The following is a 15,300-nucleotide window of genomic DNA, read 5'->3' as shown; positions in this document are numbered from 1 at the left end:
TATATAGAGGGGGTACTTACTACTGTTACGTATAGACAGGTGAACACTTTGGATGAAGGCCGTGTCAGTATATAGAGGGGGAACTTACTACTGTTACGTTTAGACAGGTGAACACTTTGGATGAAGGCCGTGTCAGTATACAGGAGGTCAAACAATTTCTCCACCGGGATGTAATACACAGCGTAAAGCATCTCTTTACAGAAGTGACTGTGGTCTGTGGTGCATACAACTTCCCCTGTAATACAAAAGACAAATTGAGAAATTACACATTGTAAAAGAAAACACTTAGCATTAGTAGAAACATTACATAATGATAACAGTAAACATGTTACATCATAATCATGATATGCAGGGTTGCCTATTTAGCAATGACTAACTGGAGACAAACACAGCAGGTACATTGCCTAACTAGACACATAACAACAGGCTTATTGCCTAACTGTAGAAAAAAACACAGGCTTATTGTCTAACTGGAGACAAAACAACAGGGTTATTGCCTAACTAGACACATAACAACAGGCTTATTGCCTAACTGTAGAAAAAAACACAGGCTTATTGTCTAACTGGAGACAAACACAGCAGGTACATTGCCTAACTAGACACATAACAACAGGCTTATTGCCTAACTGGAGACAAACACAGCAGGTACATTGCCTAACTAGACACATAACAACAGGCTTATTGCCTAACTGGAGACAAACACAGCAGGTACATTGCCTAACTAGACACATAACAACAGGCTTATTGCCTAACTGTAGAAAAAAACACAGGCTTATTGCCTAACTGGAGACAAACACAGCAGGTACATTGCCTAACTAGACACATAACAACAGGCTTATTGCCTAACTGTAGAAAAAAACACAGGCTTATTGTCTAACTGGAGACAAAACAACAGGGTTATTGCCTAACTAGACACATAACAACAGGCTTATTGCCTAACTGTAGAAAAAAACACAGGCTTATTGCCTAACTGGAGACAAACACAGCAGGTATATTGCCTAACTAGACACATAACAACAGGCTTATTGCCTAACTGTAGAAAAAAACACAGGCTTATTGTCTAACTGGAGACAAAACAACAGGGTTATTGTCTAAGTGTAGACAAAACAACAGGCTTATTGCCAAACTGGAGACAAAACAACAGGGTTATTGCCTAAACTGGAGACAAAACAACAGGGTTATTGTCTAAGTGTAGACAAAATAACAGGGTTATTGCTTAACTGGAGACAAACATTGTTATGTAAACTACGGTACCCCATCAAAGCAAATGTTGCTGACATTGATTCCTAAAAGTAAACATTGCTGGTGAGTTTCACGCAGGATGTCTGCCATCAAATTCAACTTCAATCCAATTTGACCTTTTGACCTAACCCTGTCAGATTTTTGTTGATTTATTTTTCACCAAGTAAAAAGCAGACAAAATATAATGCTGTAGCTGCCCCTGGTGCAGTGAAGTGATCAGGTGAGATCCCACAAAAAGTAAGGCCACATATTAGTCAGAAATAAGGTGACTTACCTGACACCAGACAAAAAGTAATGATTTAGACAATAACTGACTAATATGAGGTGACAATTACTGACTGATATGTGGTGACAGACAATTACTGACTGATATGAGGTGACGGACAATTACTGACTGATATGTGGTGACAATTACTGACAGATATGTGGTGACAGACAATTACTGACTGATATGAGGTGACAGACAATTACTGACTGATATGAGGTGACAATTACTGACTGATATGAGGTGACAGACAATTACTGACTGATATGTGGTGACAATTACTGACTGATATGTGGTGACAGACAATTACTGACTGATATGAGGTGACAGACAATTACTGACTGAAATGAGGTGACAGACAATTACTGACTGATATGAGGTGACAATTACTGACTGATATGAGGTGACAGACAATTACTGACTGATATGAGGTGACAATTACTGACTGATATGAGGTGACAGACAATTACTGACTAATATGAGGTGACAATTACTGACTGATATGTGGTGACAGACAATTGCTGACTGATATGAGGTGACAGACAATTACTGACTGATATGAGGTGACAGACAATTACTGACTGATATGAGGTGACAGACAATTACTGACTGATATGAGGTGACAGACAATTACTGACTAATATGAGGTGACAGACAATTACTGACTGATATGAGGTGACAATTACTGACTGATATGAGAGACATTACTGACTGATATGAGGTGACAGACAATTACTGACTAATATGAGGTGACAGACAATTACTGACTGATATGAGGTGACAGACAATTACTGACTGATATGAGGTGACAGACAATTACTGACTGATATGTGGTGACAGACAATTACTGACTGATATGAGAGACATTACTGACTGATATGAGGTGACAGACAATTACTGACTAATATGAGGTGACAATTACTGACTGATATGTGGTGACAGACAATTGCTGACTGATATGAGGTGACAGACAATTACTGACTGATATGAGGTGACAGACAATTACTGACTGATATGAGGTGACAGACAATTACTGACTGATATGAGGTGACAGACAATTACTGACTAATATGAGGTGACAGACAATTACTGACTGATATGAGGTGACAATTACTGACTGATATGAGAGACATTACTGACTGATATGAGGTGACAGACAATTACTGACTAATATGAGGTGACAGACAATTACTGACTGATATGAGGTGACAGACAATTACTGACTGATATGAGGTGACAGACAATTACTGACTGATATGTGGTGACAGACAATTACTGACTGATATGAGAGACATTACTGACTGATATGAGGTGACAGACAATTACTGACTAATATGAGGTGACAGACAATTACTGACTGATATGAGGTGACAGACAATTACTGACTGATATGAGGTGACAGACAATTACTGACTGATATGTGGTGACAGACAATTACTGACTGATATGAGGTGACAATTACTGACTGATATGAGGTGACAGACAATTACTGACTGATATGAGGTGACAGACAATTACTGACTGATATGAGGTGACAGACAATTACTGACTGATATGTGGTGACAGACAATTACTGACTGATATGTGGTGACAGACAATTACTGACTGATATGAGGTGACAGACAATTACTGACTGATATGTGGTGTCAGACAGTTACTGACTGATATGAGGTGACAATTACTGACAGATATGTGGTGACAGACAATTACTGACTGATATGAGGTGACAGACAATTACTGACTGATATGAGGTGACAATTACTGACTGATATGAGGTGACAGACAATTAAGGACTGATATGAGGTGACAGACAATTACTGACTGATATGAGGTGACAGACAATTACTGACTGATATGAGAGACATTACTGACTGATATGAGGTGACAGACAATTATGGACTGATATGAGGCGACAGACAATTACTGACTGATATGAGGTGACAGACAATAACTGACTGATATAAGGTGACAGACAATTACTGACTGATATGAGGTGACAGACAATTACTGACTGATATGAGAGACATTACTGACTAATATGAGGTGACAGACAATTACTGACTGATATGAGAGACATTACTGACTGATATGAGGTGACAATTACTGACTGATATGAGGTGACAGACAATTACTGACTGATATGAGAGACATTACTGACTGATATGTGGTGACAGACAATTACTGACTGATATGAGGTGACAGACAATTACTGACAGATATGAGAGACATTACTGACTGATATGAGGTGACAGACAATTACTGACTGATATGAGAGACATTACTGACTGATATGAGGTGACAGACAATTACTGACTGATATGAGAGACATTACTGACTGATATGAGGTGACAGACAATTACTGACTGATATGAGAGACATTACTGACTGATATGAGGTGACAGACAATTACTGACTGATATGAGGTGACAGACAATTACTGACTGATATGAGAGACATTACTGACTGATATGAGGTGACAGACAATTACTGACTGATATGAGAGACATTACTGACTGATATGAGGTGACAGACAATTACTGACTGATATGATGTGACAGACAATTACTGACTGATATGAGGTGACAGACAATTACTGACTGATATGAGGTGACAATTACTGACTGATATGTGGTGACAGACAATTACTGACTGATATGTGGTAACAGACAATTACTGACTGATATGATGTGACAGACAATTACTGACTGATATGAGGTGACAGACAATTACTGACTGATATGAGGTGACAGACAATTACTGACTGATATGAGGTGACAATTACTGACTGATATGAGGTGACAGACAATTACTGACTGATATGAGGTGACAATTACTGACTGATATGAGGTGACAGACAATTACTGACTAATATGAGGTGACAATTACTGACTGATATGTGGTGACAGACAATTACTGACTGATATGAGGTGACAGACAATTACTGACTGATATGAGGTGACAGACAATTACTGACTGATATGAGGTGACAGACAATTACTGACTGATATGAGGTGACAATTACTGACTGATATGAGGTGACAATTACTGACTGATATGAGGTGACAGACAATTACTGACTGATATGAGGTGACAGACAATTACTGACTGATATGAGGTGACAGACAATTACTGACTAATATGAGGTGACAGACAATTACTGACTGATATGAGGTGACAATTACTGACTGATATGAGAGACATTACTGACTGATATGAGGTGACAGACAATTACTGACTAATATGAGGTGACAGACAATTACTGACTGATATGAGGTGACAGACAATTACTGACTGATATGAGGTGACAGACAATTACTGACTGATATGTGGTGACAGACAATTACTGACTGATATGAGAGACATTACTGACTGATATGAGGTGACAGACAATTACTGACTAATATGAGGTGACAGACAATTACTGACTGATATGAGGTGACAGACAATTACTGACTGATATGAGGTGACAGACAATTACTGACTGATATGTGGTGACAGACAATTACTGACTGATATGAGGTGACAATTACTGACTGATATGAGGTGACAGACAATTACTGACTGATATGAGGTGACAGACAATTACTGACTGATATGAGGTGACAGACAATTACTGACTGATATGTGGTGACAGACAATTACTGACTGATATGTGGTGACAGACAATTACTGACTGATATGAGGTGACAGACAATTACTGACTGATATGTGGTGTTAGACAGTTACTGACTGATATGAGGTGACAATTACTGACAGATATGTGGTGACAGACAATTACTGACTGATATGAGGTGACAGACAATTACTGACTGATATGAGGTGACAATTACTGACTGATATGAGGTGACAGACAATTAAGGACTGATATGAGGTGACAGACAATTACTGACTGATATGAGGTGACAGACAATTACTGACTGATATGAGAGACATTACTGACTGATATGAGGTGACAGACAATTATGGACTGATATGAGGCGACAGACAATTACTGACTGATATGAGGTGACAGACAATAACTGACTGATATGAGGTGACAGACAATTACTGACTGATATGAGGTGACAGACAATTACTGACTGATATGAGAGACATTACTGACTAATATGAGGTGACAATTACTGACTGATATGAGGTGACAGACAATTACTGACTGATATGAGGTGACAGACAATTACTGACTGATATGAGAGACATTACTGACTGATATGAGGTGACAATTACTGACTGATATGAGGTGACAGACAATTACTGACTGATATGAGAGACATTACTGACTGATATGTGGTGACAGACAATTACTGACTGATATGAGGTGACAGACAATTACTGACAGATATGAGAGACATTACTGACTGATATGAGGTGACAGACAATTACTGACTGATATGAGAGACATTACTGACTGATATGAGGTGACAGACAATTACTGACTGATATGAGAGACATTACTGACTGATATGAGGTGACAGACAATTACTGACTGATATGAGAGACATTACTGACTGATATGAGGTGACAGACAATTACTGACTGATATGATGTGACAGACAATTACTGACTGATATGAGGTGACAGACAATTACTGACTGAAATGAGGTGACAATTACTGACTGATATGAGGTGACAGACAATTACTGACTGATATGAGAGACATTACTGACTGATATGAGGTGACAGACAATTACTGACTGATATAAGGTGACAGACAATTACTGACTGATATGAGGTGATACACTGACAACATTAAAAAGTAATGATTTTGACAATTACTGACATGAGGAGACAGGTTTTTACCTTCGCTGTCATCTGTTGTGTCACTTTGGTCGGTTGGGAGCTCCATTGGCCCCATTTTGGGAGATTTGTCTATAGGCGTGAATTCTAAACCCTCTGGGGAATCAACTTCCTCAATATCTCCAATTGGAACAGCTTCAGACGAGTCCGTATTTTCACACTGAAACATAAGTTATATCAAAGACTGAACAACAACAACATTAAAAGATGGAATGAATAACCAACTAAAACAGAATTGTTTCATTACATCTGCATACTTTTAAGGTGTCAATGATAAAAATGTTACTGTTACCATGACAACATTCATTATATTGTCATGGCAACCCATCTTCTTTTCATACCTTACTGTTTTCTTCCACTGTTTCTTCAATCCCTGAAGGTGGCGCCACATAATCGTCATCACTCGAAGTTAAACCAAGCTCTTCTCCATAGCTATAATGAACCCACTGCCAGAGTTCCTTGGGGGACATAGGCTTGGCAAATGAAAATGAAATTAAAGTTTTATTTTACGTTATTCACAAGTTCATCAAAATAAGATTGTAAAGGTTTTACTATCGCATCACTAAAGAATCAATTGTTGTTTTGGATGTTTGAGTAAAACCTTCAAGGAAAAACCAAAACTTCGGTCAGTAGGAAATAATTTGGATGTTTGAGTAAAACCTACAGGATACAGTAGGGTTTAGTTATTGTGATATACTGTAAATACTTTAGGATACAGTAGGGTTTAGTTATTGTGATATGCTGTAAATACTTTAGGATACAGTAGGGTTTAGTTATTGTGATATGCTGTAAATATTTTAGGATACAGTAAGGTTTAGTTATTGTGATATGCTGTAAATATTTTAGGATACAGTAGGGTTTAGTTATTGTGATATGCTGTAAATACTTTAGGATACAGTAGGGTTTAGTTATTGTGATATGCTGTAAATATTTTAGGATACAGTAGGGTTTAGTTATTGTGATATGCTGTAAATACTTTAGGATACAGTAGGGTTTAGTTATTGTGATATGCTGTAAATATTTTAGGATACAGTAAGGTTTAGTTATTGTGATATGCTGTAAATATTTTAGGATACAGTAAGGTTTAGTTATTGTGACAGTAGGGTTTAGTTATTGTGATATGCTGTAAATATTTTAGGATACAGTAAGGTTTAGTTATTGTGACAGTAAGGTTTAGTTATTGTGATATGCTGTAAATATTTTAGGATACAGTAAGGTTTAGTTATTGTGATATGCTGTAAATATTTTAGGATACAGTAGGGTTTAGTTATTGTGATATGCTGTAAATATTTTAGGATACAGTAGGGTTATTTATAACTCTGAGTTTAAAAAAGCTGAAATCTTTATGATTTCAACATTTTTAAGGCTTCATCTCATTGTACAAAAAGCCTGATATCCTGTCATCAGAGAAACAAGAGGCTTGTGCATCATAATGGTCATCTGACTACACCGATTTGTAAATGTTAGTGGAAACATCACATGAATAAAACAATAACAACCCATTAATGATATCAGCTTCTAATCTCCAACAACAGTCCCATTTGCCTTAATGGTCATCTGACTACAAAAACTTTCAGCAGGGAGAAGGATTAGTTTTTCTACTTTGAATGAATTCGTACTTAGAAGCTGTTTTCCATGATGCAGATGGTAGTTTTGGTAAACAATAGGTAATTCAACAGTAAAGTTTGAGATTCCAACCAAGTTTTAGCTCAATGGCACCAATGAAACTGGCGAAGAAATTAGAAATATATTTTTCAAGATGGTAACCATGGTGGCCATCTTGGATTTCAGACATACCCTGAAAATAACAACACTTGGTCAGGACCATCTCAGGACCATTTCATGCAAATTTAAACTTAATCCCACTAGGGGAACTTGCGATTAAGTTTGAAATGTCAAAAGTTTACGCACGGTGGACGATGACAGACGAAGCATGATGGCTATAGGTCAGAAGACCTAAAAATTAAAGCTTGATCTGGACCATTCGAATTTGCAAGCAAGTTTGAGCAAGATTCCACCAGTGGAACATGAGAAGAAGTTTTTAATGAGAAAATTTTGTGCACAGTTTAAGTATAGACAAAAAGGAAGGAGGACAGAAAGGAAGGAGGGCAGAAAGGAAGGAGGACAGAAAGGAAGGAGGGCAGAAAGGAAGGAGGGCAGAAAGGAAGGAGGGCAGAACAGAAGGAGGACAAAAAGGAAGACACCAATACAAATGATCTCCTGGTTTTTAACAGACAATTCATTATAACCATTCCACTACAATATTCAGACTTCAACTTTGATCACAAGTAAAACATTAAAACAAAAAATTCTTTAGTTTGTGAAACAAAACTTTGACTTCATCATTGTCAGTTTTGAATATCGTTACCTAATAGAATTATGAATGAGTAAGATATCTGCCATGTGAATTTCCTCTGTCACTGGTTAATGCTATTTATAGAGTGGATGACTGATTATGAACAGGTAGTTTATAGCTAATGGTAGGGGTGGAAGTAACCTCACAGAAACAAGTGAGTACATGTGCCACATTCTAGGTTAAACACATTAAACAAACACATAGCATTGGGTCATTTAATAGGCCTCCTTGTAACATAAGACTAGTGTTTTACGAGGTCTTTTGGGGAAGTCCAATTTGTCATTTTGAAAAATATTAACTGTATAAGAGATTTACATACCAATAATTCTTTTATGAGAGGAAGGCTTATCAGTACTATGGATAACAGGTCCTATAACACACCAGTCCTATAGATAACAGGTTCTATAACACACCAGTCCTATAGATTACAGGTTCTATAACACACCAGTCCTATAGATTACAGGTTCTATAACACACCAGTCCTATAGATTACAGGTTCTATAACACACCAGTCCTATAACACACCAGTCCTATAGATAACAGGTCCTATAACACACCAGTCCTATAGATTACAGGTCCTATAACACACCAGTCCTATAGATTACAGGTCCTAAAACACACCAGTCCTATAACACACCAGTCCTATAGATTACATGTCCTATAACACACCAGTCCTATAGATAACAGGTCCTATAACACACCAGTCCTATAGATTACAGGTCACATAACACACCAGTCCTATAGATTACAGGTCCTATAGCACACCAGTCCCAGTCCTATAACACACCAGTCCTATAGATTACAGGTCCTATAACACACCAGTCCTATAAAACACCAGTCCTATAGATTACAGGTCCTATAACACACCAGTCCTATAACACACCAGTCCTATAGATTAATGGTCCTATAACACACCAGTCCTATAGATTACAGGTCCTATAACACACCAGTCCTATAGATTACAGGACCTATAACACACCAGTCCTATAGATTACAGGTTCTATAACACACCAGTCCTATAGATTACAGGTTCTATAACACACCAGTCCTATAGATTACAGGTTCTATAACACACCAGTCCTATAACACACCAGTCCTATAGATAACAGGTCCTATAACACACCAGTCCTATAGATTACAGGTCCTATAACACACCAGTCCTATAGATTACAGGTCCTAAAACACACCAGTCCTATAACACACCAGTCCTATAGATTACATGTCCTATAACACACCAGTCCTATAGATAACAGGTCCTATAACACACCAGTCCTATAGATTACAGGTCACATAACACACCAGTCCTATAGATTACAGGTCCTATAGCACACCAGTCCCAGTCCTATAACACACCAGTCCTATAGATTACAGGTCCTATAACACACCAGTCCTATAAAACACCAGTCCTATAGATTACAGGTCCTATAACACACCAGTCCTATAACACACCAGTCCTATAGATTAATGGTCCTATAACACACCAGTCCTATAGATTACAGGTCCTATAACACACCAGTCCTATAGATTACAGGACCTATAACACACCAGTCCTACAGATTATAGGTCCTATAACACACCAGTCCTATAACACACCAGTCCTATAGATTACAGGTCCTATAACACACCAGTCCTATAAAACACCAGTCCTATAGATTACAGGTCCTATAACACACCAGTCCTATAACACACCAGTCCTATAGATTAATGGTCCTATAACACACCAGTCCTATAGATTACAGGTCCTATAACACTCCAGTCCTATAGATTACAGGTCCTATAACACACCAGTCCTATAACACACCAGTCCTATAGATTACAGGTTATATAACACACCAGTCCTATAACACACCAGTCCTATAGATTACATGTCCTATAACACACCAGTCCTATAGATTACAGGTCCTATAACACACCAGTCCTATAGATTACATGTCCTATAACACACCAGTCCTATAGATTACAGGTCCTATAACACACCAGTCCTATAGATAACAGGTCCTATAGCACACCAGTCCTATAGATTACAGGTCCTATAACACACCAGTCCTATAGATTAATGGTCCTATAACACACGAGTTCTATAGATAACAGGTCCTATAACACATCAGTCCTTTAGCACACCAGTCCTATAGATTAATGGTCCTATAACACACCAGCCCTATAGATTAATGGTCCTATAACACACCAGCCCTATAGATTAATGGTCCTATAACACACCAGTCCTTTAGCACACCAGTCCTATAGATTAATGGTCCTATAACACACCAGTCCTATAACACACCAGCCCTATAGATTAATGGTCCTATAACACACCAGTCCTTTAGCACACCAGTCCTATAGATTAATGGTCCTATAACACACCAGTCCTATAGATTAATGGTCCTATAACACACCAGTCCTATAACACAACAGTCCTATAGATTATAGACAGTAAAAACACTGGAGACATAGTTACATACTTCAGTACACTTACTTAATATCACCTGATATTACACAATCCCCAGGTTCAGAATTCATTCAATGCACGATCAGGTTTTGAAGACTGATTTATCAACAAATACAATTCAGATTGAGGTATTGTTGAAGTATTGTATATACACACTGGTTTTAAATGAGTTATGTTCACATAAGAATTAAAAACAATAATTGAATTTCGAACAGAATGTTAAAATACCAGTAATATAAACATACCTGGTGAGGCCTGGCCTTATCCACAGTACACACAAACTTAATATATAATTATTTAACATGTAATTAGTAGACAAACTGTATTTAGATATAGACTATAAATGAATACAAGTTTTACATTGAACTTGTCATAAAATATAATTATACAAACTTACCCGCTAATGACGGATTAACCATATCCTACCTGTACACCCGTCGGGTCCCAGTGCATACATGTATAAACCTCTACAACACTACATCGATGTAGAGGTACTCACAGACAATGGACTAGTACTGGGGCCGATCAATTGATCTGGTCCACTCTATAGATTTTACATTAAAGTTTGAAGAACTCCAGGTAAGTGTACAACCGAAACAGCTCATAGTACGATCAGCTTTACATGCTGTTTAAACAATTTCTATATAAAAGCTTCTACATAGTTTTTAATAAGTCAGTATTTCTTATTCAGGACCACACAACCAGGTTAGCTTATTATTATTATTATTTTCTTTTTGTTAATTTCATCTTTTTTTTTTTTTTTAAACAAATATCAGATGAAAGTAGGAAATAATTTTGTTGTCAAACTGACAATGCTTTAAACTACTGGACTGGGTTTGTTGAATCTTTCATTATATATACACATATACATAAATATATATATATATATACACACACATATATATACATATATATATATATATAGAAAAAACTTGATTTGACGAGATGAGAGTAAATTATAAATAAAAATGATTTTTGACAAAAGAAGAAAGACGTTACATTTTGCACTAGCGCTTTCACTGTATTAGATCTTCAGGTGCATAGTATATATATATATATATATATATATATATATATACCTAGACTGAGTCTATCATGCTTTGTTGGATTTCCAATACACAACAAAGTATTACTGATAAATAATGTTTTAAGTAAAATCTAACAAAGATATTAAGAGATTTTCAAAAATCATAACCAAATAAACACTAGTGGCTCGAAGGCCTTAACAGTCACCTGGATTCTATAAATAGGCTTTAACAGTCACCTGGATTCTATAAATAGGCTTTAACAGTCACCTGGATTCTATAAATAGGCTTAAACAGTCACCTGAATATTTACATATTTGTGTTTTACTCATATTTTTTTTTAACTTTGAGTATTATCTACTACAATAAGTTAAAGTGTTTTAAAGTGTAGTTTTAAAGTTAAAAAAAAATATGAGTAAAACACAAATATGTAAGATATATTTACATGTTTGAACAAATTGTCCTAATTTATCCTTTATCTGACAAGAGTTTGATAAAGACTTTTTGACTTCTAGACAATGAAATGAAAACTTTTATCTGACAAGAGTTTGATAAAGACTTTTTGACTTCTAGACAATGAAATGAAAACTTTTATCTGACAAGAGTTTGATAAAGACTTTTTGACTTCTAGACAATGAAATGAAAACTTTTATCTGACAAGAGTTTGATAAAGACTTTTTGACTTCTAGACAATGAAATGAAAACTTTTATCTGACAAGAGTTTGATAAAGACTTTTTGACTTCTAGACAATGAAATGAAAACTTTTATCTGACAAGAGTTTGATAAAGACTTTTTGACTTCTAGACAATGAAATGAAAACTTTTATCTGACAAGAGTTTGATAAAGACTTTTTGACTTCTAGACAATGAAATGAAAACTTTTATCTGACAAGAGTTTGATAAAGACTTTTTGACTTCTAGACAATGAAATGAAAACTTTTATCTGACAAGAGTTTGATAAAGACTTTTTGACTTCTAGACAATGAAATGAAAACTTTTATCTGACAAGAGTTTGATAAAGACTTTTTGACTTCTAGACAATGAAATGAAAACTTTTATCTGACAAGAGTTTGAAAAGACTTTTTGACTTCTAGACAATGAAATGAAAACTTTTATCTGACAAGAGTTTGATAAAGACTTTTTGACTTCTAGACAATGAAATGAAAACTTTTATCTGACAAGAGTTTGAAAAGACTTTTTGACTTCTAGACAATGAAATGAAAACTTTTATCTGACAAGAGTTTGAAAAGACTTTTTGACTTCTAGACAATGAAATGAAAACTTTTATCTGACAAGAGTTTGATAAAGACTTTTTGACTTCTAGACAATGAAATGAAAACTTTTATCTGACAAGAGTTTGAAAAGACTTTTTGACTTCTAGACAATGAAATGAAAACTTTTATCTGACAAGAGTTTGATAAAGACTTTTTGACTTCTAGACAATGAAATGAAAACTTTTATTCCTATATAAGAGATTTAAAGATAATAAAAGAAATAATGATATATATTTAGGCCATATGGCAATTGTTACATGAAACATTGTTAAAAGATACAAAATAATGTATACATACCAACATACATATATATTATTTCCTTGTTGCAAGATAATTACAAACATAACTAACCAACATTATTGATGTCATTTTACCAGGGATGACCCATCAAAGCCTAGAAGGCTTATTCCCTATAGGGTTCCTGATGACTGAATTAGGTTTCAGTGTGACAAACTTAAACTTGAACTCTAAACTTCATATTTTTTTAATTCATTAGCTTTGAATCTATAATATATAATAGTGTTTTAAGAATTGTCTCTAAACTTAATATTTTTTTGATTCACTAGATTTGAATCTATAATATATAATAGTGTTTTGAGAATTGAACTGGTATTAGAAACTAAAATATTGTGTGCTTTTGTTAAAAGTACATAAATTTGTTTTCAAATTCTTCCTTTTGTTTTGGTCTGTGAAATACAGACAGTAAAAAGTAAGAATTATCTCCCTTTGGATAATAACAATTCTATAGGATCACATCCCCACCAGAGAATGTAACATTACAAACCAACTATAAAACACATTATTTATGTTGTCATTACAATCCATAATAAGTTGAACATTTATAAAAAGCACCGAATCATTTTACTGAACCACAGATCCTAGAAAGATCCTTGTCTCTATCAGTACATGACAATTCATAATTCTATTTAAGTTTGATCTGGTAACTCTACATTAGATCTTGATTCCGAAAAAATTTTGTCAAAAAATTTATGGGATTGTACGTGTTATTAAACAAATATTGTGAAAATCCTTTTAACACAATAAATATTTTGATATTTCAACTGGTCAGGTGGCACAGTGGTAACGCACTCACCTTTCACCTAGCTGTTCGGAATTCAATTCCCGGAACAGATGAGAAAATGTATGGGTTTGAATGCCCGACCTCGTGGGTTTCCCCAGGTCCTCTGGTTTCCTCCATCAGTATGACCATCTCATCCAGGCCAACAAGACTGATTAATATAAGCTGAAAGCTTGTTTCACAATTGTCGTAAAATATATATTGCTGGTTTTTTTCATTCACTTTTTTATTCAACTAGTTCTCAACTCACCTGCTCTAGAAGTGCATTCTGCCATACACGAAACAGCATCATGTAGGTTTTATCCCGAGCACCAAATGAGGTGAAGAAATGTTTCTCCTTGTCTGTAGCTATCTGTATAGCATTAGGAATTACTCTTGCTGTCTTTTCCTTTGTCACTGCTGTTATTTCTTTACATGGGATGGTCAGCTGAAAAATTAAAAGGCTTCATTTTAATGTTAAATCCATTTATCTTCAGTCAATATTAAGTTTGTCACAAATTACAACTTAATTCCTGCCTCTTGTGTTCATTATCTACATCAGAAAATAATTAAAATTGGAAGAAAAAAAATTAAATAAAAAAGATCAAAGATGATTATTTTTTCAATGTTCAGTTCTATGTCCATGTACATGCAAATATTTCTAATTAAATCTGTTTGTACAATATCTAGAGAAGAAAACATATTCCATCAACATTTATGGCAACTTTTGTATTTCAATCCAGAGACAAAGTATAAAAACTTCCAGTTCTCATGTTGATATATGTAGTTTTTGTTGGAGTTGTCTCCCCTGTACTACCTGTCTTAAAATCTTGTTAGCCCA

The 15,300-nt window shown here is 35.5% G+C and overlaps 1 protein-coding gene across 1 annotated transcript in view; it reads right to left on the bottom strand.

Moving 5' to 3' along the window:
* Positions 1-15,300, bottom strand: part of LOC132559227 (protein Aster-B-like) — a 59,368-nt gene that overhangs the window by 11,131 nt on the left and 32,937 nt on the right. The window contains exons 6-9 of the mRNA XM_060223846.1: positions 14,731-14,907; positions 6,643-6,774; positions 6,305-6,461; positions 89-235 (exon numbers count right to left, since the gene is read on the bottom strand). Of these exons, the coding sequence (XP_060079829.1) occupies positions 89-235; positions 6,305-6,461; positions 6,643-6,774; positions 14,731-14,907 (613 nt within the window). The remainder of the gene's footprint in view (positions 1-88; positions 236-6,304; positions 6,462-6,642; positions 6,775-14,730; positions 14,908-15,300) is intronic.

The sequence above is a fragment of the Ylistrum balloti genome, unplaced genomic scaffold (assembly GCF_031769215.1).
Source record: "Ylistrum balloti isolate Yb309-2 unplaced genomic scaffold, AGI_CSIRO_Ybal_v1 Utg370878, whole genome shotgun sequence".
In the NCBI taxonomy this organism is placed as follows: Eukaryota; Metazoa; Mollusca; class Bivalvia; order Pectinida; family Pectinidae; genus Ylistrum; species Ylistrum balloti.
This window is presented reverse-complemented; position numbering and strand designations above follow the sequence as displayed.